This window comes from Apium graveolens, chromosome 3 (genome assembly GCF_009905375.1).
Source record: "Apium graveolens cultivar Ventura chromosome 3, ASM990537v1, whole genome shotgun sequence".
NCBI lineage: Eukaryota > Viridiplantae > Streptophyta > Magnoliopsida > Apiales > Apiaceae > Apium > Apium graveolens.
Window position 1 is genome coordinate 280,871,697 of NC_133649.1, and position 20,645 is coordinate 280,892,341.

Consider the following 20,645-nt stretch of genomic DNA (forward strand, 5'->3'; position numbering starts at 1 on the left):
AGGCAGTCAGGGATTCTTGGTCAGAGGCCACAACAAGCTCATGTTGCTGTTGCATCACTGTCTACTGGGTATGCACCAACTGATATTCAATCAGCGATGCATATTCTCTCAATTACTCCTCCTGAAGATCAATGGTACATGGACACTGGCGCTACATCGCATATGACATCCACCTAAGGTAATTTCACGTCTTACTTCAATATGAGCAATAAACAAGATATTATTATTGGAAATAGTCATAAAATTCCAATTGTTGGTTCTGATCACACATATTTATCAGACCCATATCCACCTTTAAAGCTAAAATATGTTTTACATGCACCTAAACTCATCAAAAACCTTGTTTTTGTTCGTAAATTTACTGTTGATAATTCAGTTCCTGTTGAGTTTGATCCATTTAGATTTTCTATGAAGGATTTTCAGACGGGGATGCACTTAATAAGATGTAATATCTTGGGTGATCTTTATCCTATTTCCACCAGAAACTCATCTTTCGACACTGCTTCAACATCAACATTTGCAGCTTTATCTCCAAATCTATGGCATAATCGTTTAGGATATCCAAGAGCCCCGGTTTAAAGCTCTCTTTGAAAAAATAATTTTATTTCCTGTAATAAAATTTCAGATTCATTTTGTCATTCATGTCCTCTTGGGAAACAAATTAAGTTGCCTTTTTATAACTCCTCTTCTTTTACTTCTCTGCCATTTGTTATAGTGCACAGTGATTTATGATCATCACCGGTTTTAAGCTCTGCAGGGCATTGTTATTATGCATTATTCTTAGATGATTATACGAATTTTTTTTGGACTTTTCCTATTGCAAATAAGTCACAAGTTCACACAATTTTCCTCTCTTTAAGAGCTTACATTAAGACTCAATTTAAAAGGGAAATAAAATGTTTTCAATGTGACAATGGCAAAGAATACAATATTGAACTTTTTAATAAATTTTGTTCCTTACACGGCCTGACTTTTTGATTCTCTTGCCCATATACATCCCCTCAAAACGGCAAAGCAGAATGTAAAATTCGCACTATTAATAACATGGTCAGAACTCTTCTTGTCCAATCCTCTATGCCTCATACATTTTGGCATCATGCACTATAAATGGCAACGTATCTCCTTAACATTCTTCCTCAAAAGAACCTCTCTTACCAGTCGTCCACAAAAATTCTATATCAACAAGATCCTAGTTACTCTCATTTACGGGTTTTTGGTTGCTTATGTTTTCCGCTATTTTCTTCCACCTCTATTAATAAACTCTAGGCCCGATCTACACCATGTGTTTTTCTGGGATTTCCTCCTAATCACAGGGGATACATATGTTAAGATATCTCTAGTCATAAAATCATTATTTCGAGGCATGTTATGTTTGATGAATCAATCTTTCCTTTTGCTAATTTACACACTCTGTCCCCCTCTACTTCTAATTTCTTGGATGCGGGCATAAATTTCCATCTTCTAGACCAGCTACATAATCCATCCTCTCTAATCCAACCAGAAACACAACAAACACAAGAAGAAATACGAACTCCATCTCCCATCTTGCTCTCTTCAATGGTCCAGCAACATGGCTCATCCACAACACAAGAGCCTATTAACACTTTACCTAACAACTAGGCTCAAAGTCCATCTTTGGACACACAGATCAGCGTGTTTGCTCCTCTGAGCGAAATTAGAATTTCTGCTCCTCCAAGCAAAGTGCTACCTCCTTCTCCTCAAATGACAACACGTAGTCACCATGGAATCTTCAAACCTAAGAAACTCTTCAATATTAGCACATCCTCTATCCCCACCATCTCTCCCTTACCTATAAATCCTATTCAAGCTCTAAAAGATCCCAACTGGAAAATGGCTATGTAGGATGAGTCTAATGCTCTTATTGAAAGTAAGACGTGGGACTTGGTGCCCCGTCCTTCTAATGCTAATGTTATTCGAAGTATGTGGATTTTCAGGCACAAAAAGAAATCTGATGGTACTTTTGAATGGAACAAGGCACGTCTTGTAGGTGATGGTCGTTCTCAACAGGTTGGAATTGATTACGAACAAACATTTAGCCCGGTAGTAAAACAGGCTACTATTCGTATTGTGCTTAGCATTGCATTATCTCAAAATTGGAGTCTTCATCAACTAGATATCAAAAATGCTTTTATTCACGGTAATCTTGATGAAATAGTATATATGCATCATCCTATTGGATTTAGAGACTCCCCTTATCCAGATTATGTTTTTCTATTGAATATATTTATCTATGGTCTACGACAATCCCCCCGTGTTTGGTACAAGCGTTTTTCTGATTATGTAGAAACCATGGGACTCAGCCAAAGCGTATGTGATCCTTCGTTGTTTATTTATCGATGACGTAATGAAATTGCATACATACTTGTCTATGTTGACGACATCATACTTACTTCATCTTCTGATTTTTTGCGAAAATCCATCATATCTCAACTATGTTCAGCATTTCCAATGAAAGATTAGGGTCCCCTTAGTTTTTTCTGGGTATAGCTGTTACATGGCATTCAGATGGATTATTCCTCTCACAAAAGAAATATGCTGAAGAAATTATCGAACGAGCAGGCATGTCTTCTTGTAAACCATCACATACTCCAGTTGACACCAAGGCCAAGCTCAGTGCTTCAACAGGCTCTCCATATCTCAATCCTACACTTTATCGCAGTCTTGCTAGTGCATTACAATATCTTACAATTACTAGGCCGGATATCCCTTATGATGTACAACAAATTAGCCTTTTTATGCATGATCCTAAGGAACAGCACATGGCGGCACTTAAGCGTATAATACGCTACATACAAGGAACTATTGACTTTGGACTTCATTTATACCCTTCTTCATTCACTAGTTTAGTCTCTTAAATTGATGCAGATTGGGGTGGTTTCCCTGACACTCGGCGTTCCACCTCTGGATATTGTGTGTTTCTTGATGACAACTTAATCTCATGGTCTTCAAAACGTCATCCCGCTCTCTCTAAGTCAAGTGCTGAAGCTGAATATCGTGGAGTGGCTAATGTTGTATCGGAATCTTGTTGGATTCGGGATCTTCTCTTGGAATCGCATTTTCCTGTTAGTAAGGCTACCTTGGTGTACTATGACAATGTTAGTGCAGTGTATCTTTCTGGTAATCCAGTACAACATCAACGCACAAAACACATTGAAATGGATATTCATTTTATGCGTGAGAAAGTTGCATGAGGACAAGTTCGTGTACTTCATGTTCCTTCTAGACATCAAATTGCAGATATCTTTACAAAAGGTCTTCCGCTGGTACTCTTTGGTGAATTCAGGGACAGTCTTAGCATACAAAAACCTCATGCTTCGACTGCAGGGTGTGTTAGCATATGTGATTAGCTGTCCGTTGTATTTTTGGTATGTAATTATTTTAGGCTGCTGTCACTGTCATTCAAAATATTATTTAGGATATCAAGATCTCAGGATATCATTGAGCAGGATATTAGCACTGTAATTTCGCCAATTTAGCCACTGAATATGTCAATCAGTTAATGTGTAATTTAAATATAAATTATGTGAGAATGAATGAGAAAGGGAGGGAATTCAGTTCTATCTTCTATCAATTTTAATTAGATATTTTGACCTAGATGTACAATCTAAAAATGTGAGTGACCCTAGTGTTGACTTAGAGATGAATTTTTCTTAGTATGTAATTTTTTGCATTTTCATTTTGAAAAAGAAAGAAATAATGACAAAATTAACATTTTTTGGGTCTAAGTGACAAAAATATCCATTTTCAATATTTTGGGCATTTTTACCAATCAAATATCCATTCTCATATTGGGTATCTCAAAAAAAATTAGTTTCTTATTTTTTTTGTGTAAAATACATTTTTCAATAAAAATAAAAAAATGGTTGAAATACCCAGTCCGAGAATGGGTATTCGGGCATATACCCAATCTGAGAAAGCGTATTTCATAAACCCAATCTCAGAAAACGTATTTCAATTTTAAAAATATAAAAAAATTGGTTGAAATACCCAATCTGAGAATGGGTATTCGGGCATATACCCAATCTGAGAAAGCGTATTTCAAATACCCAATCCGAGAAAGAGTATTTCGTCGGTATTTTGGGCCGCATTTCTCAAATTTGGTATTTTGGTCACCAATTTTGAAAAATATGGTATTTTTGGCCATCATCCAAAAGGAAATAATCTGGAGACAAATTATAGTGATATTGTATCAGAATTCAACAACAAAATTAGAATTTTATGGTACGTTTAGTTCAAGGTAAGCAGAATGAAATTCGGAAAGGGAAACGACCAGAAAGAAAATGAATAATCCTGAATTATGTTACATGTTTGATTCTAATCCGAAAACGAAATAAAATATTACATGATTAATTTTTTTATTTTACTTTTATGACATTACACAATTTTAAAAAACTCAAATTATATTTTTATTTACAACAATATGATTTATTTTTTATGATATTTAATTCTAAATTATTATTGAAAATAAAATAAAAAAATGGGAAGGTGAAAAGAAATACCAAGTAGGAGGCTGGGAATGAGGATTAAAAAAACCTAAAACTAAAAAGGGGAAAGAGAATGATTATTATTTTAAAACAAATTATAACAAAGAGATTGAGTGAAAATTATTTTCTTTTTTTTGTTAATTACTCTCGACCAAACATTCCCTTAAATAATTTATAATTAATAACCTTTACGAAACCCCTTTTTAAATGATACTATTAATTTTGGTTTCACCAACTTTTATTTTCACTTATTATATCTTATAATTCTACTTTTGCATGTCTTTTAATTCTACTAAACTTTTGATTACACCATATATTCGTGTTATACTTCTCCATGTTTTATAATTCTACATGTATTATGATGTGTTATAATTCTACATGTATTATGATTCTATTAATTTTGGTTTTATTCTTGTTATTTATACTTATACATGACGTATGATTATATTAAGTTTAGTTTTATTTTTGTTTTCATATACTGGTACTTATTAAGTTTGATCTCTTTTTTGTTTCACCTTTTTGATTTTAAGCTTTGTGTTCTTTATTCCCTTATGTATTGCTAATTCAATATATTATACATTTTTGGTTTCATCAACTTTTAATTTACCCTTTTTGAATTTCATTATAACTCTAAACGTATAGTTTTTATTCCTTTTTTACTTATATGTATTATTTAACCTTTTTTTAATTGTAATTCTTATATTGATTTCAACTCAGTAATCCTATTTCACATATGACTTAATAGTATAGTTTTAATAAAATAATAATTTTTTTGAAATAATATAATAATTATAATCTTTTTATTATAATCATAACACAAATATCGTACTCAATAGTTTGGATTTAATTTTCAGAGTAAAAATTATAAATTTTGACATGACACTTATATTATTATAATTTTTAGTAATTATTTAACTAAATTAACTAGGTCCGTGTTTTGCACGGGTTATCAACTAGTAATAATATAAAGAGAACGTATTTAAATTTTAAATACATCCCTCTCTCACATATGCAATAAATCAAATGTATGATGAGATCAAACAACAATTATATGCCATGCTGAAATATTTGATATCATGGATATTGAATGACAATGATACTGGGGCCACTAATTGCTAATAATAATAAATAAGGGGAGTTTTAGAGTAGGTAGCGTAATAAGGCGATAATAATGTATCATAATTCATAATTAAGAAATTATAAAGTGACCGCCAAACACTGTCATAATCTTCAAGCAGAATGTATTTGCTAATTTTGTCATGATTAAATTGTAAAGTTGACAACTTTACAATTTATGGAGGCAGCTTATCAATCACTCTATCAATGTGCTTCGAAGTTCTTGACAAATCAGCCCAATTTTGAACATTCTTCTGATGGAAAGAATTTAATTGTCCAACATGTTGTTCACAGATTCCTTTCTTTCCGGCTAACATTCTGCTCCAATTATTACATCCTTTAGTAGTGAACATAGGCGACTTTGGCGGATTTTTTTCAAAAACAAAGCAAGGAAAACAGAACACCTTATCAGTAGCTACCGAATACTCCAACCATGGAAATAATGAAAACCACCTATGTTGAAAATGACGATTATCACGTCCATCAAATGTTGGTGGATAATTTTCCAACTTAGGGCCTATTTGTATATACTCCTTCCGAATACGGTCTTGTTGATTCACTGGAAAATTACAAACTGCCTAGCGTAAACCAGGATCAGTTTCAACCCACTACTCTTTTGAAATGTCAACATGAATTTCCACTTCACTTGTAGTCGTAGGCAAAGAATCAGGGGTTGAATCAGGCGTATTAGTCATGTGAATATTTGATGCAGGTGTTTGTACATTTCTCTCTTTCTTATAAAAAGAAAAGAGTGACTTCATCAGTTTCTTGGGTTGTTAATCACACATCCTTAAAATCTATTCAATTGTCAAATATTTAGCACATAATATGAACTGAAAATCAAATAAATTCTTTTGGGTATTTTATCAAACACTTAGAATACATATATTGTTTCAACAATGAATAAGTTAAAATGATTAGAGAATTACCTTCCAAAATCCGATGATGAATAAGAGAATGAATGTGGATTTAAATGCTAGACCAGATGTCCTCATATCCAGAATTCCAAATTATCCAATGCCCGATACTAGTAGCTTTGTTTTTGTTAAACTTTGTTATTTGCTCGCTCTGTCTGTCTCTTATCTATAACTCACACAGTAAACCAATAAAACTGAAATTTTTATTTTATGATTTTTTTTTATTTTTTACCCAGCGGTAATTTTTTTACCTTTTACTTAAAAAATTCACCCAACTGGAGCTGGGTCCGCTTACTAAAGCATTCGCCTCTGAAAGTTGTTGAGTTACTGAGGCTAAAAATACTTTAATTATGTAGAAAAAACAAAGATTGAACACATAGCCGCTGGAGAAATTCTTATTAGTCCAGATAGTCACGTATACAGATAGCAATTTTGACAAGTAACTCCAGATGCCATGTGTAGTATTTTTCGAAATACTACTGTCTGGTTGGCATTTCCCGAGCTAATATTTTTCCTAGCTTAGGACAAACTTTGTATACATAACCTTATAATTATATCAAAAAATTCATTTCGCTGCACTTAAATCACCCTTGTGAAGAGCACGAAACAATAATGTCCAATAATTTTAATAATCATGGTTGAATCTACTACTACTTCGTCCATTTATTTAGTATAAAAGGGCAAATGATGGTATAGCAGCGAACATCAGGATAATACAAGCAAAAATGATTTGAAAAATGTCGATAATAGTTGTATGAACAACTCTTTGCGGAATTGAATTTTTTTTAATGAGAACGTCTTAAGTGTCAATTAAGATTGGTGGTAAAAAAATATGTGTGACAATTTGAAAGAAATTAATAAGCCCTTGTAAGTAAGGGCGGAGGCAGGAAAATAAAATACTCTGGGCTACTAATTAAATGTAGAACATAATATAAAAACTACTTACCAACTGTAAGTTGCAGCAGCATAAACCATCAGCCTTAAATTAACAAATCAACATACTGTACATAGACCATACCAGCATTAGTACATGGGGAGCAGGTGCTCTGTACTGCAAAAAATAGCATGAAAATCATGTTCTGAAAATCAAAAATATAGAAAACTATACTGAAATTATAAAATTCAGAAAAGTAAATCAAATAGCCACTCCTAACACGTGAGAACAGATTGAATTTTAAGAAATCTTACATGTCACTTGAGTTGTAACCTTCGATTCTTCATAGAATAAAACTAATCTATTATGGAATATGTTTCTATATCTTCAACAAGTTCTCGCTCAATATTAATCATCATAGAATCTGCCAAGAACTCCTCCTCCATTTTATTGCGTAGAGTAGTTTTAATAAGTTTCATAGCTGAGAAAGACCTTTCGGCAGTGGCGGTAGAAACCGGTAATGTCAAAACAAGCTGAATCAACCGATCAATCAAATTATAATGATGCACCTTGTTTGTTTCAACTAATCCGCGACACAATTCATTGATAGTAGTCATATTTTGAAAGCTCGTATGATGAATCACATCAAGTTTATACTGCTCAAGTTGATTTCTCAAATAATGCAATTCTTGTTCACTAAAGTCATCTGGATAAAACTTTTCTGCCAGCTTGTAAATGTCTTCAGCTTTAAATGATCTGAAGTTGTCCTTAGGGTCTAAAGCATAGGTGAGTGTAAGGAGTTCTACTGATCCATCACTAAATCTAGAATGCAACTCTTCTTGCTGAAAATCTATTGCTGAATTAAAGATATCAAAATGGTAGTGCTGGCAGATTGTCATCGAGTCTTTTTGCTGGCTTGAGCGTTGCTTTTGTACAAATCATTCATACCGGGAACTTCAATTCCATATTGCGTGCAAATGGATTGCACATATATAAGGAGATGATCAAATCCTTCTTCTCTCAAGGTAACAAGTAGTGATTTGGTAGTTGAGACCAGATCCATGGCACTTACAATGTCAAGAGACTTGTGTTGTAGTGCCCGGCAAAGCAAGTCAGTAATCCCCATGATTTTATGCATCATGTGAAGTGTAAAAATAAAATCAAAAGATTTCATAATTATCAAACAACCACCGGCTTCTCCACGTAGTGAACTAAATGTACCTTCTTCAACAATACTTTCAAGCACTGAAATGGTTGCACCATACATATCAATTAAACTGCAAATAGAATCAAAATGCGACCTCCATCGAGTGGCACCACTCCGATGTAGATTACCAATCTGATTAATGCGTCTACCTATATCACGTTCACCTGAAATTACCATACGAGCAATTTCAATAGCTTGAGCAGAATGCAACTCAGTGTGCCATTTGGGAGAACAACCAATAAGATTAACAATGGCTGATAACATTGAAAAAAATAGCCAAATTGAAATATCTTTTTTAGAAGCTCCAACCAATGCTAGTTGTAATCTATGAGCAAAGCAATGTATGTAATATGAATAAGGACATTCATTAAGAAATAGAGCTTGAAGTCCATTCCAAGAACCAGACATATTGTTAGCACCGTCATACCCTTGACCTCTCCTATTAGAGATATGCAAATTATATCTAGAGAGAACGATAGATATTTTCTCTTTTAATGTTGAAGCAGCGGTGTTTGGAACATGAACGATCTCAAAAAAACGCTCCCGTAAGATACCAAGACGATCAACAAATCTCAAGATAATTGACATCTCCTCTTTATTTGCAGAATCTTTGGCTTCATCAACTAAAATGTAAAATTTTGCATCTCCAACTTCTTCACGGATTTTGCTTATCACTCTATTTGCAAAAATATGCAAAATTTCTTCTGAATAGTTGGTGAAGAATATTTTGTATTTTTTGGAGCTCTTTCTAAGACTATATCAATAATGTCTTCATTCATTCGACCTGCAAATCTGACCAACTCAATAAAATTACCATGGTTGCTAGAATTTGGAGATTCATCATGACCTCTAAATGGACAAGCTTGCAAACTAAGCCATCGAACACTCTCAATTGTTGCTTTAAGTAGCAATCGATTCTTCTGGATTTCTTCTAAACTTTGGGTATTAAGCACTTTGTCAATATGTCTCGTAACTTTCATTAAATCTTGAACACAATGCACTGCATTACTATGTGGTGAAGATGGACCTCCAACATGCATTAAAAGTGGACATCTAACCTCATCATTAACCCTCTTCCAACAATTAAATCCATCAGTGGTAAATGTAGGATGCATAGGTGCTTTATTTTGAAAAATAAAGCATGGAAAACAAAATATTGAATCTTTTTTCGGAGAGTATTTTAACCAACGAAAATTTCAAACCATGAGTATTAAAATCTACGGTATTGTGTTTGTGACCCATATCTTGTTCTTGGATACTCTACTAATTTAGGTTGATATGGATCCATTTTGATATAAACTCGTCTAATTTCATCCTGTTGATTAACGGGATGCTGCCATATAGGAATCCGAATTCCAGGATCTCGTTCAAGGGTATTAATATCAATTTCAACTCTTCGAGATTTTAAAATCAGTTCTTCAATTTTAATTTTCTCAATCTCAACCCTAGCTGCATTTTCATCAATATCAATAATAGATGGGGATTTTACCTCATTGGTAGTAGTCGAAGAAGGTCCACTTGGTTTGAAAAATGACAACAATATTTTTCCCCTTTTTTCCCCTTATTTTCCATATGCTTGCTCTATAAGGCTGTAACTCTCTAAACCTGAAAGATGAAGGAGATTAAACAAAAACCTAATTGTGGAGAGTAAAAATGAATAAGAAAACAATTGATTTCATTACCTTATCTTGAATTTGTGTTCAACGAACTCTCCACTTCTCCTTCTTTAGTTCTTGTGTTTCACTCTATTTTTTTCAAGTCAGTAAGTCACACCTGTACATCAGTTTATTTTATATTTTTCTATCCCAAATAATTATATATGGGCTGGGCTAGGTCTTAAAATTTTGGATTGGATAATATAAAAATTTTAAATATTTTTTCCCCCGGGTCGGAGCCCACCACAGCCTCAGCTAGGCTCCGCCCCTGTTTGTAAGTCAGAAATGTATACATTTTTAAGTTACAAGTTTTTTATTAGAATTTAGAAGAGCAAATCCAATAATTAACTTATGTCTTCTTTCCAAAAAAACTTGTCTAGAAAGAACAAGGAAGATAAATTAAAAAAAAAGACATATATTAAATTAAACTTTGAGAAAATTGGCGTCATAAATATAAAGATGACACAATTAAAAACGGATACTAATAAAAGAAAGAAACAGGTAGAAATTGATAGCTGGCAAAAGGTTGGCTTGTTGTGGAGAGGGTAGGGGGGTCAAGCGTTTGCATTTGGTGCTCTCTCGTCTCGTCTAGGGGATCAGCTGGCCTACTCAATCTGCTCATTCTCATTCTGTTATGAAGGGAGGCTTTGTGATCATACTCTCTTATCAATAGATGAGTGCTTCAAGATTCATCAAGTGTGTTACTGTTGGTGATGGTGCTGTTGGCAAGACTTGTTTGCTCATTTCCTACACCAGCAACACTTTTCCCACGGTTTGCTTTTACCCCCCTTTGAATTCCTCAGTTTCTTGATTTTATTTTTCAAGATATCCAAGTAACCATTTTTATTATGTACTGTTCTTGATATCATACAAAGGGGTTTTACTACTAGAACCCTCTTGGGGTGCTTTCAGTTGGGTACATCAATTAGCTTTAGACGAGTCAATTGATTGTTAAAAAATATTAAAGAGTATAAAAAGATGTGTTTTTTATGGTGGATTTTGGTAAATTACAAGGGAAGAGTTTACGAGTCGGTCATTTTGGTGTGAAGTAAACTGTTTTTTAATCTAGATTCGCAAGCGCTTCTACGTTTTACGGAAAGGCTCTTTGGTTTGTTAAAATGTTTTAGTAGCCAGGCTATTTGGTTTAATGCCGAAGATCTTGGTCATTCTTCGTGACCCTTTAAATGAAAAAAAAGGAGTGAATTCCCGGTATCTATAGTATCTGAACTACCGCAATTGGAAAAAATGAACAAGTCAAGATAATTCAGATTAGTAGAGATTCCACATTTAAGGTCAAATTTGTGCTAAAGATAGTTGATAATTCAGATGTCGAAGATCTTTTGGATTTTATTACAAGGATTTTCAAATTCTTATCAATTTGGTGGTTCTGAAGCTCGTTAAGAGAGTGGACTGTAGCTTTTTAGTGCTCAATTGATGTAAAATACGATTTTTATATCGAACCAAGGCTGTAAACTAATGGCCATGTAATGTGGAAGTAAAATGTATATATTGTGTCAATAAATGGGAAGGTTTCTAACATTTCTCTTTGCTGTCGACTTTTCCTCCTCAGGATTATGTTCCAACTGTCTTTGACAATTTCAGTGCCAATGTGGTTGTAGATGGGAGCACCATCAACCTTGGTTTATGGGATACTGCTGGTAAATATACTAAGATACGTGTTTTAGTCTTTTAGGCTTAACGTGACATAATATCTTAAAAAGATTAATCCGTTAAATTAAAATTTAAAAATAGGTCAAGAAGATTACAACAGATTGAGACCTTTGAGCTACCGCGGAGCAGATGTATTTCTCCTTGCATTTTCTCTGATTAGCAAAGCTAGCTATGAAAATGTTGCGAAGAAGGTCAGATACCATTCCTAATCTATATGTTTCCCAAAAGATATCTGTCTCTGTTATAATTGCATCTGCATTTGCTTACCTTTCTATTATTTCCATTTTCAGTGGATTCCAGAACTTAGGCACTATGCACCTGGAGTTCCAATAATTCTTGTTGGAACAAAGCTTGGTACGACCTCTCATCCCTTCTTATCATTCTGTTGTGCCACCACTATCTTTTACTTCTTGAATGAACATTGTATGGGAGGGAACTACAACTAGGCATTTTATGGAAGGGAATGCCACCATTCTCTTTTACTTTTTGGATAAATATTCTATGGGAGGGAATGACAACTAGATATGGCATGTCATATAAAGTCTAGGTTTTTTTTTTAAAAATGGACAAACTACCAGTCTGCCAACCAAGTGTATTTTAAATGACATGGACCAATATATTAAGAACCAACTTGAAGTGTTGTTGTACATCCTTGTCCTCTACAAGCAACAGGTTGAAGTTTTTGTTTAAAACCTCTGTTAAAATTGCCTGCAGATCTGAGGGATGACAAGCAGTTCTTTGTAGACCATCCTGGTGCAGTGCCCATTACTTCAGCTCAAGTAAGGACTTTATGTTTCCTAATCTAGAAACTGTTCAACTTCTGGGCAAAATCAGGGTATAATTTTGACTCTGTAAATTATAATAGGGAGAGGAGTTGAAGAAACTAATTGGAGCTCCCGCATACATCGAGTGTAGCTCAAAAACGCAGCAGGTCAGTCCTTAGTGATCTCCTTTATTTGTCTTCCTTAAGTAGGTGGCAGGGCGATTCTCTGTGTATTAACACATATACTGACTCATGCTGCAGAATGTGAAAGCAGTTTTTGATGCGGCTATTAAGGTAGTGCTGCAACCACCCAAGCAAAAGAAAAAGAAGAAAAAGGGCCAAAAGGCTTGTTCAATACTGTGATCATAGGGCTATCGAGTAAATGCACTACCCACTTCAGTTCATTATTTCCGTTGTAGAATTTCATGTTTTCCCCTTGCGCACCAAAATATTACAAGCGATGATGTATAGTCTCTATTGATTTCTTAGATTAAAGTTTATGCAGAGGGGTATGTTCTGTGTAATTTGTTGACCAACACCTAGACAATTTGTAACTATTTTCTGTTATGATGTTTGTAAAAACAACCGTTGATTTGATGCATTTTTCTTTATGTGATTTCACTTTTCATTAATACAAACAATATATATCTTTAGCTATAAGGGGCTTTATATTTGAAATTGATCCATTCTAGTTCTGTAAGGGCAGTCTGCCTGCTCAGTATAAGTTTTGTGCTCCACCAGTCCACAGTGTGATTCTAAACAGCATGCAACTACTTGTGAATTGTAATGGCATATTCAGATATTTGTTAGTACTTTGGATATAGAAAAATTATATTTCTTTAACAAATATTATCTAATAATTTATTGCAGAACGTTTTTATTGTGAAATCCCAGATTTTATTTAAATTATATAAAAAGCGTTTATTTTTATCAGCACCGATCAGAGCAGCGCAGCGGAAGCGATTGAAACAACCCAGCTCTAATAACTTTTTCTGTTCTTTATAAAGATTTGCCTTTGTGCCTTTTGTGTAAGCCTAGGACCTTTTGTGTACACTTAAAGCAAGTCCAATGCATGATGCAAAATAATTATAGTTATTGCTATAATTTGGCACCAAAAAATATCTTTTGATGCTAAAATAAAATTTCAACTCTTATATACATTTTGAAACTAAATATTTCTTAATTTACCTAAATTTTGTTACCTTCCCCTAAGTTTCATTTAAAGCACACCAACATTCATCTCATTTGTATTAATTTGATGATGTAGCTAGATGTATAAATGCATCCTTGGTTCCAAATTTAGAACCAAGGATGCATATATGTATATTTGTATTCAAGTATAGTACTCTTTTCTAGTTGAAATTTTTGACATTTACCTTCAAATTATAGGAAATGACATTACTTATAGCATTACATTGGACTTGCTCTAAATAATTCCAAGTACATAAAATATACGAATCAACATCCATATTTTTTTAGAGAAATATTGGGTACCCAACATTAGATCCAAAAAAATTGTAAAATGTCAAATGACATTTTCCGATTGGTTATCATACAATTCATAATATTGATCAATCAAGCATTCACATCGATCTCACCAATTAATAGACTAAAGTCACGTATCACCCATTGCACACAATTTTAAAACTGTTTCTTGTGCTAAATTTTGGGTACCTAGCACTGCTCTTTTTTTTATCATTTAAAAGAATCAAAATCCAAATCTTTGAACATCTAAAAGACTATTCTAAGCTATGCTAACTCCGTCCCAAAATACTAGTATTTTTGATTTTTTACGCGTATTTTAAGATAAATAGAAATGTTAGTTTTACAAATCATTTTTCAAATTTTATTTTCCTTAATGAAAGTATATATATTAAATTTTAATTCAATAAAATTTTCTTTTAAAAAAATATGCAAAGTTAAAACTTATATATATCTTAAAGTACGTGTAAAATGTCAAAAACACCCAAGATCCTCAAAATACAAAAAACTTTACCTCCAAATATAAAAAGTGAGAAAAAAACACTGGAAAATGACTGCATAAGGTAGTACACAATTACTACCTCCAAATAAAACAAGTGAGAAAAAACACTGGAAAACGACCGCACAAGATACTGTAAAATACTGTGATAAGTTATGCTACCTCCGTCCCAAAATATTAGTATTTTTGTTTTTTTACGCGTATTTCAAGATGAATAAAAATGTTAGTTTTACGAATCATTTTCCAAATTTTATTTTCCTAAATGATAGTATACATATTAAATTTTAATTTAATAAAAGATTTTTTTTTAAAAAAAATATGCAAAGTTAAGACTTTATATATCTTAAAGTACACGTAAAAAGTTAAAGACACCAAGGATACTCAAAATGCAGAAAATTTTACCTCAAAATAAAACAAGTGAGAAAAAACATCGGAAAAGGACTACGTAAGGTAGTACACAAATGTTTACCATAATTTGTGATTAATACATAAAAAATATACAAATAACAGAAAGAACAATAAAAGGATATAAAAGGAGAAGTTCTCGAGTTCAGCGTATAACTGTCTTCTTAAAACTATTACCACCCTCACCGTTTGTGCGAGTCGTTAGCCTCTCAGGATAAAAGGATAAAACGGCGTTACTGCACGAACAACGCATTTAGCGAACAAGAACGGAGCAAGAAACTATCACCGGAAAAGAAGAGGGTTTTTGTTTAGGAGGCGGCTGTGTAATATATTTCTAATGAATCATTAACCCTAAACCTGATAATGATAATACATAGTCTCGAGGGAAACGTGTGCGCTGCTTTACGCGTAATTAAATAAAAAGCATTAATTAATAATCAAATCTGTAATTGAATCAGAATTATTATTACGCCAAATCAATTATAATAATTCGTAATCAAAAACGAATTAAGAATTTAAGAGTCCAAGCCAGTGGAAATTAAATTTAGCAAAACTAGTCCGTAATTATTCAGGCCAATTTTCTGCTACATTCATTTTCGCACGTCGCACACGCGGGCAAGCTCGAAGGCTTTGCAAGCCTCGGTTTGCCCCTCGAATGCCCAAGATTTGCACCCCCCTGCGCGCACGTAGGTGTTGGAGTAATACATAGGTAATACATTTGAACACTAAATAAGGGTTTTACTATATAAATCTATGCATTCTCCTTTGCAAATTTAATGTGGGACTTTCATTATTCTACACAAATTTCTACAACTAAGGGACTAACTTTGGATGATCATATCTCATCCATCTCTTAGTCATTTTGAGTGATTTAAAGTGTCTCGGAAAGCTCTCCCGGAGGACAACACATTCCAAGTGTCACTTGTCGCGCGCACGCGATATTCGTCCACTCAAACTATGGCTCAAATTGACTCGACAATGTGGGACTACTACCCATATTTTCCAACAATCCCCCACATGGATGAGATTGACATTTCAGTAGCACACACCAGATAGACAGACACGTAGTTTGACTTGGTGATAGTTTCTTCGATCAGATATAGCATACGATAGGTATAGAATGCTCCTTGAACCTTCGCTCGAATAAGCATACCGACTTTACTGGTAGACAGTAGACGTGCTTGTCATTGAACTGTTCGACCGTTTATGTAAACGATGATATATTTATCACTATATCCTTTCTGACTCGTTCAGTTCTCATGAGTATGTCCATTTTGGCCATGGAATATCGTCTCGGTTCTGCAGGAGTTTCTAAAGAATTGTGCCTCGCAATTTTCCTTTGAAGCGGCCCCCCTTCTGTCCCACAAAGGTGATCTTTATCTTATAGAGTAACCCACATTTACTCAACTGAATTCCATGCGTTCACTCCTGAACTCTATGTATTCCCCAAAAGATCATTAAAAGCTCAAAGACTTAACAGCGTACCATACGGGTCTCACTGTTTCCTCATCATTGTAACAGGAAAGGGGTTTCCCCCACAGTGATTTGGTCATCATAATTTAGTTGGCCCATTGAACCAAGTTCTTGGGATCTCCAGTCAGCATTGGTTGGGTGTCCCCCATGACGCCGTTAAGCAATAGGCTTAAGGCCCATCCCTCTCGATGATTTCTCAACCACTTCTCTTGATAACCCTTTGGTTAGCGGATCCGCGATATTATCCTTTGACGGTATATAGTCAATAATGATAATTCCGGTTGAGATCAATTGTCTAATGGAACTATATCATCATCATATATGACGAGACTTTCCATTATACATCTTGCTTTATGCTCTACCAATAGCGGATTGGCTGTCACAGTGTATCCCTATTGCAAACACAGGCTTTGGCCATCTTGGAATATCCTCTAAAAATTGGCGTAGATATTCAGCCTCTTCGACGTATTTATCTAGTGCCACGAACTCAGCTTCTATCATGGAATGAGTTATCACAGTTTGCTTTGAGGATTTTCATGAGATTGCCGCGCCAACTAGTGTAAACACATAACCACTCGTAGACTTTAGAGCCTTCTTACTGGATATCCAGTTCGCGTCAGTATATCCCTCTAATACTGCTGAATATCTTCCATAGTGCAGTCCATAGTCTCGAGTTCCTCTCAAGTACCTTAGTATCCTTATGATCACTTTCCAGTGATCAGTTCCCGGATTACTCGTAAACCTACTCAACTTGCTGATTGAGTATGCCATGTCTGGTCTTGTACAACTCATTAGGTACATCAGACTTCCAATTGTCCTCGAGTATTCCAACTGGGAAACCGCTACACCTTTGTTCTTGGATAGATGTAAAGTCATATCCACAGGTGTCCTAGCTTTCTCAAGGTCATCCTTAAGAAACTTCTCAAGGATCTGTCAACATAATGAGGTTGACTCAGTGCGAGTCCTTCTGATGTTCTAGAAATTTGGATTCCTATTTGCTTGTTTCATGTCAAATCTTGCCTTAGCATGTCCTTTGTAGATTTGATCACTTTATCATTGCTTCCGGCAATAAGTGGATCGTCTACATACAATGTCATCATGACATAACCATTATCATTGTCCTTGACATAACTGCTTTCATTATCTTTGTAATAGGCATAACTATCACATTCATTGATCTTGAAACCATTGGCCAGCACGACCTCATCAAATTTCTCATGCCATTTCATAGGCGCTTGTTTCAAGCCATACAGTGACTTCAATAATCTATAGACTTTCCTCTCTTGACCCGGGATAACGAATCCTTCAAGTTGTTCCATATAGATTTCCTCATCTATATCTCCATTTAGGAAAGCTGTTTTCACATCAATTTGATGTACTACTAAATTTCGCATTGCAGCGATAACAAACATCATCCTTAAAGACGTTATTCTCGTTACTGGAGAATATGTGTCAAAGTAGTCATGACCTTTGTGTTACTTGTATACTTTAATTAAAAGTCTTGCCTTGTACTTGTCGATAGTACCATCAGTTTTCAACTTCTTCTTGAAAACCCACTTACTACCTAACGGTTTACAGCCGTTTGGCAAATCAACTAATTCCCAAGTATGATTCTGCAGAATTGAATCAACTTCATTTTTAATGGCCTCTTTCCACATGGGGCCATCGGGTGAGGTAACCGCTTCCTTATAGGTTTTCGGGTCACCTTCCTCGAGCAAATATGTCATAAAGTCAGACCCGTAGGATTTCTCCGTACGTTGTCTTTTGCTCATTCTCACTACCTCCACATTTTCGTCCTCACTTTCTTCACTCTCATTATTGTCCTCTACTCATGAGCTCGTTTAGACGTTGTAGGAGTTCCGTTTCCTGTATTACAAGAAAACGTCATCTCAAAAAATGAGGCATTCCTAGATTCCATAATCGTATTCTTCTGAATGTCAGGAATCTTGGAATCATATACGAGAAACCGATATGCAGTACTATGTGGTGGATATCCGAAAAAGATACAATCCACAGTCTTTGGACCAATCTTCACCTTCTTAGGTGTAGGGACCAGTACCTTTGCCAGACACCCCCACACTTTCAGGTGTTGGTAAATTGGTTTCTTTTTCTTCCACATTTCATAAGGACTTACATCCTTATTCTTGCGCATAGTAATATTTAAAATATTATTCGCGCTTAAGATGGCTTTCCCCACATCGACTGTGGAAGTCCAGAGCTTAGCAACATCGCATTCATCATTTCTTTGAGAGTGCAATTCTTCCTCTCAGCCACTCCATTTGACTGAGGGGAGTATGGTGCAGTGACCTCATGGATTATACCATGTTGTGAATAGAATCCCCAAAGTGTTCAACATATTCACCTCCACGATCACTTCGTATCGTTTTGATTTTCTCAATTGTTGTGTCTCAGCTTCTTCCTTATAGATTTTAAATTTATCTATATCTTCATCTTTGCTTTTCAGCAAATATACATATCAGTATTTTGTACAGTCATCTATGAATGTAATAAAATACTTGTTTCCTCCTCTAGTTGGAGCGAATTTTAAATCACATATATCGCTATGTATTAGGTCTAGCACTTTGGTGTTTCTTTCCACTCGTTTAAATGATGATCTTGTTAATTTTGCCTCAACACAAGTCTGACATTTATGTTTTGTATCAATTATTAATTTTGGTATGTATTCTTTTACACTTAACCTTCGTAAAGTGTCATAATTAACATGTCCTAATCTAGCATGCCATAAATTAGGAGACTCAAGCAAGTAAGCAGAAGAATTTTTCATTTCATTATCGTCCTTAATGGACATAACATTTAGCTTAAATAGCCCATCAGTTACATATCCCTTGCCTACAAATATACCACTCTTAGAAAAAATAACTTTATCTGACTCAATTACAATATGAAAGCCATGCTTATTCAACAAAGAACCAGACATAATATTTTTGCGAATATCATGCATATACAGTACATTCTTCAAAGTCAGATTCTTCCCAGAGGTCATCTTCAAAATCATCGTGCCTTCACCTTCAATGGTAGAAGTCGCTGAATTCCCCATGTAAAGCTTCTCACCAGCATCGGAAGCCTTAAGGCTAGAGAAAATCTCCTTGTCTGAGCAAATATGCCTAGTAGCACCAGTATCAATCCACCACCCACGCGGATTAGAGCCGACCAGGTTCACTTCAAAGACCGTAGCACAGAGGTCTATATCACCCATCTCCTTGGACATGTGATCGACCATGTTTGCTTCTTTCTTCTTGTTGGCCTTTTTGGGCTTCTTGCAATCAGAAGACCTATGACTCACTTTATCACAGTTGTAGAACTTCCCTTGGAATTTCAATTTCGAAATCCCTCCCTTGGGTGCCATTTTTTCCCTTTACCAGAAGTGGCCTTCTTTGGCTTGGAGCTTTCAATGTGCTCCACCATGTTTGCCTTCTCAGTAGCAACATTCATCTTTTTCTCAGATCCTCTGTTGTCTTCTTCAATATGATGTCTGAGGATCAGATCTTCCATGGTCATCTCCTTTCGCTTGTGCTTAAGGTAGTTCTTGAATATTTTCCATGCAGATGGTAGCTTTTCAATCACAGCAGCAACTTGAAAATATTCACTAATGATCATTCCTTCAGCATGAATTTCATGAATGATCACCTGCAGTTCTTGCATCTGACTGACCACGGTCTTAGAATCCGTCATCTTATAGTCAAGAAAATGACCAAAAATCCACTTCTTTGCCCCAACGTCCTCGGTTTTATATTTATGGTCAAGTGACTCTCATAAGGCCTTAGTTATTGGCTTTGAGCTATACATGTTATACAACGAGTCATCCAAACAATTTAGCACATAATTCTGACATATGTAGTCGGAGTGCTTCCAAGCATCCACAGCATACAAAGTCTGCATGTTGCTCTCACCAGTGAGCAATGATACCTCTTCCTTCAGGAAGCGATCCAAATGCAATGTGGTCAGATAGAAGTGCATCTTTTGCTGCCAATATTTGTAGTTCGTTCCATTGAAATTCTCAGGTTTCTCAGCGTGTGTAGCATGCACAATTGGCATAACAGGTGCAGCAAACACCGCA

General features: G+C 34.9%; 1 protein-coding gene and 1 long non-coding RNA gene across 2 annotated transcripts; one reads left to right on the forward strand and one right to left on the reverse strand.

Moving 5' to 3' along the window:
• Positions 1 to 7,361: 7,361 nt before the first annotated feature.
• LOC141711084 (uncharacterized) lies at positions 7,362 to 10,370 on the reverse strand. Its single transcript, XR_012571209.1, has 3 exons — positions 10,302 to 10,370; positions 7,727 to 10,224; positions 7,362 to 7,589 (listed from the first exon to the last, which is right to left on the reverse strand). It is a non-coding gene; the product is annotated as an uncharacterized LOC141711084 (long non-coding RNA).
• Positions 10,371 to 10,781: 411 nt separating this feature from the next.
• Positions 10,782 to 13,368, forward strand: LOC141713453 (rac-like GTP-binding protein 5). The gene is made up of 7 exons (XM_074516883.1): positions 10,782 to 11,046; positions 11,845 to 11,932; positions 12,027 to 12,136; positions 12,236 to 12,299; positions 12,660 to 12,724; positions 12,811 to 12,876; positions 12,970 to 13,368. Exons 1-7 carry the CDS (start codon positions 10,948 to 10,950, stop codon positions 13,069 to 13,071), a joined length of 594 nt encoding a protein of 197 aa, XP_074372984.1. The 5' UTR covers positions 10,782 to 10,947; the 3' UTR covers positions 13,072 to 13,368.
• The last annotated feature ends 7,277 nt before the right edge of the window (positions 13,369 to 20,645 follow it).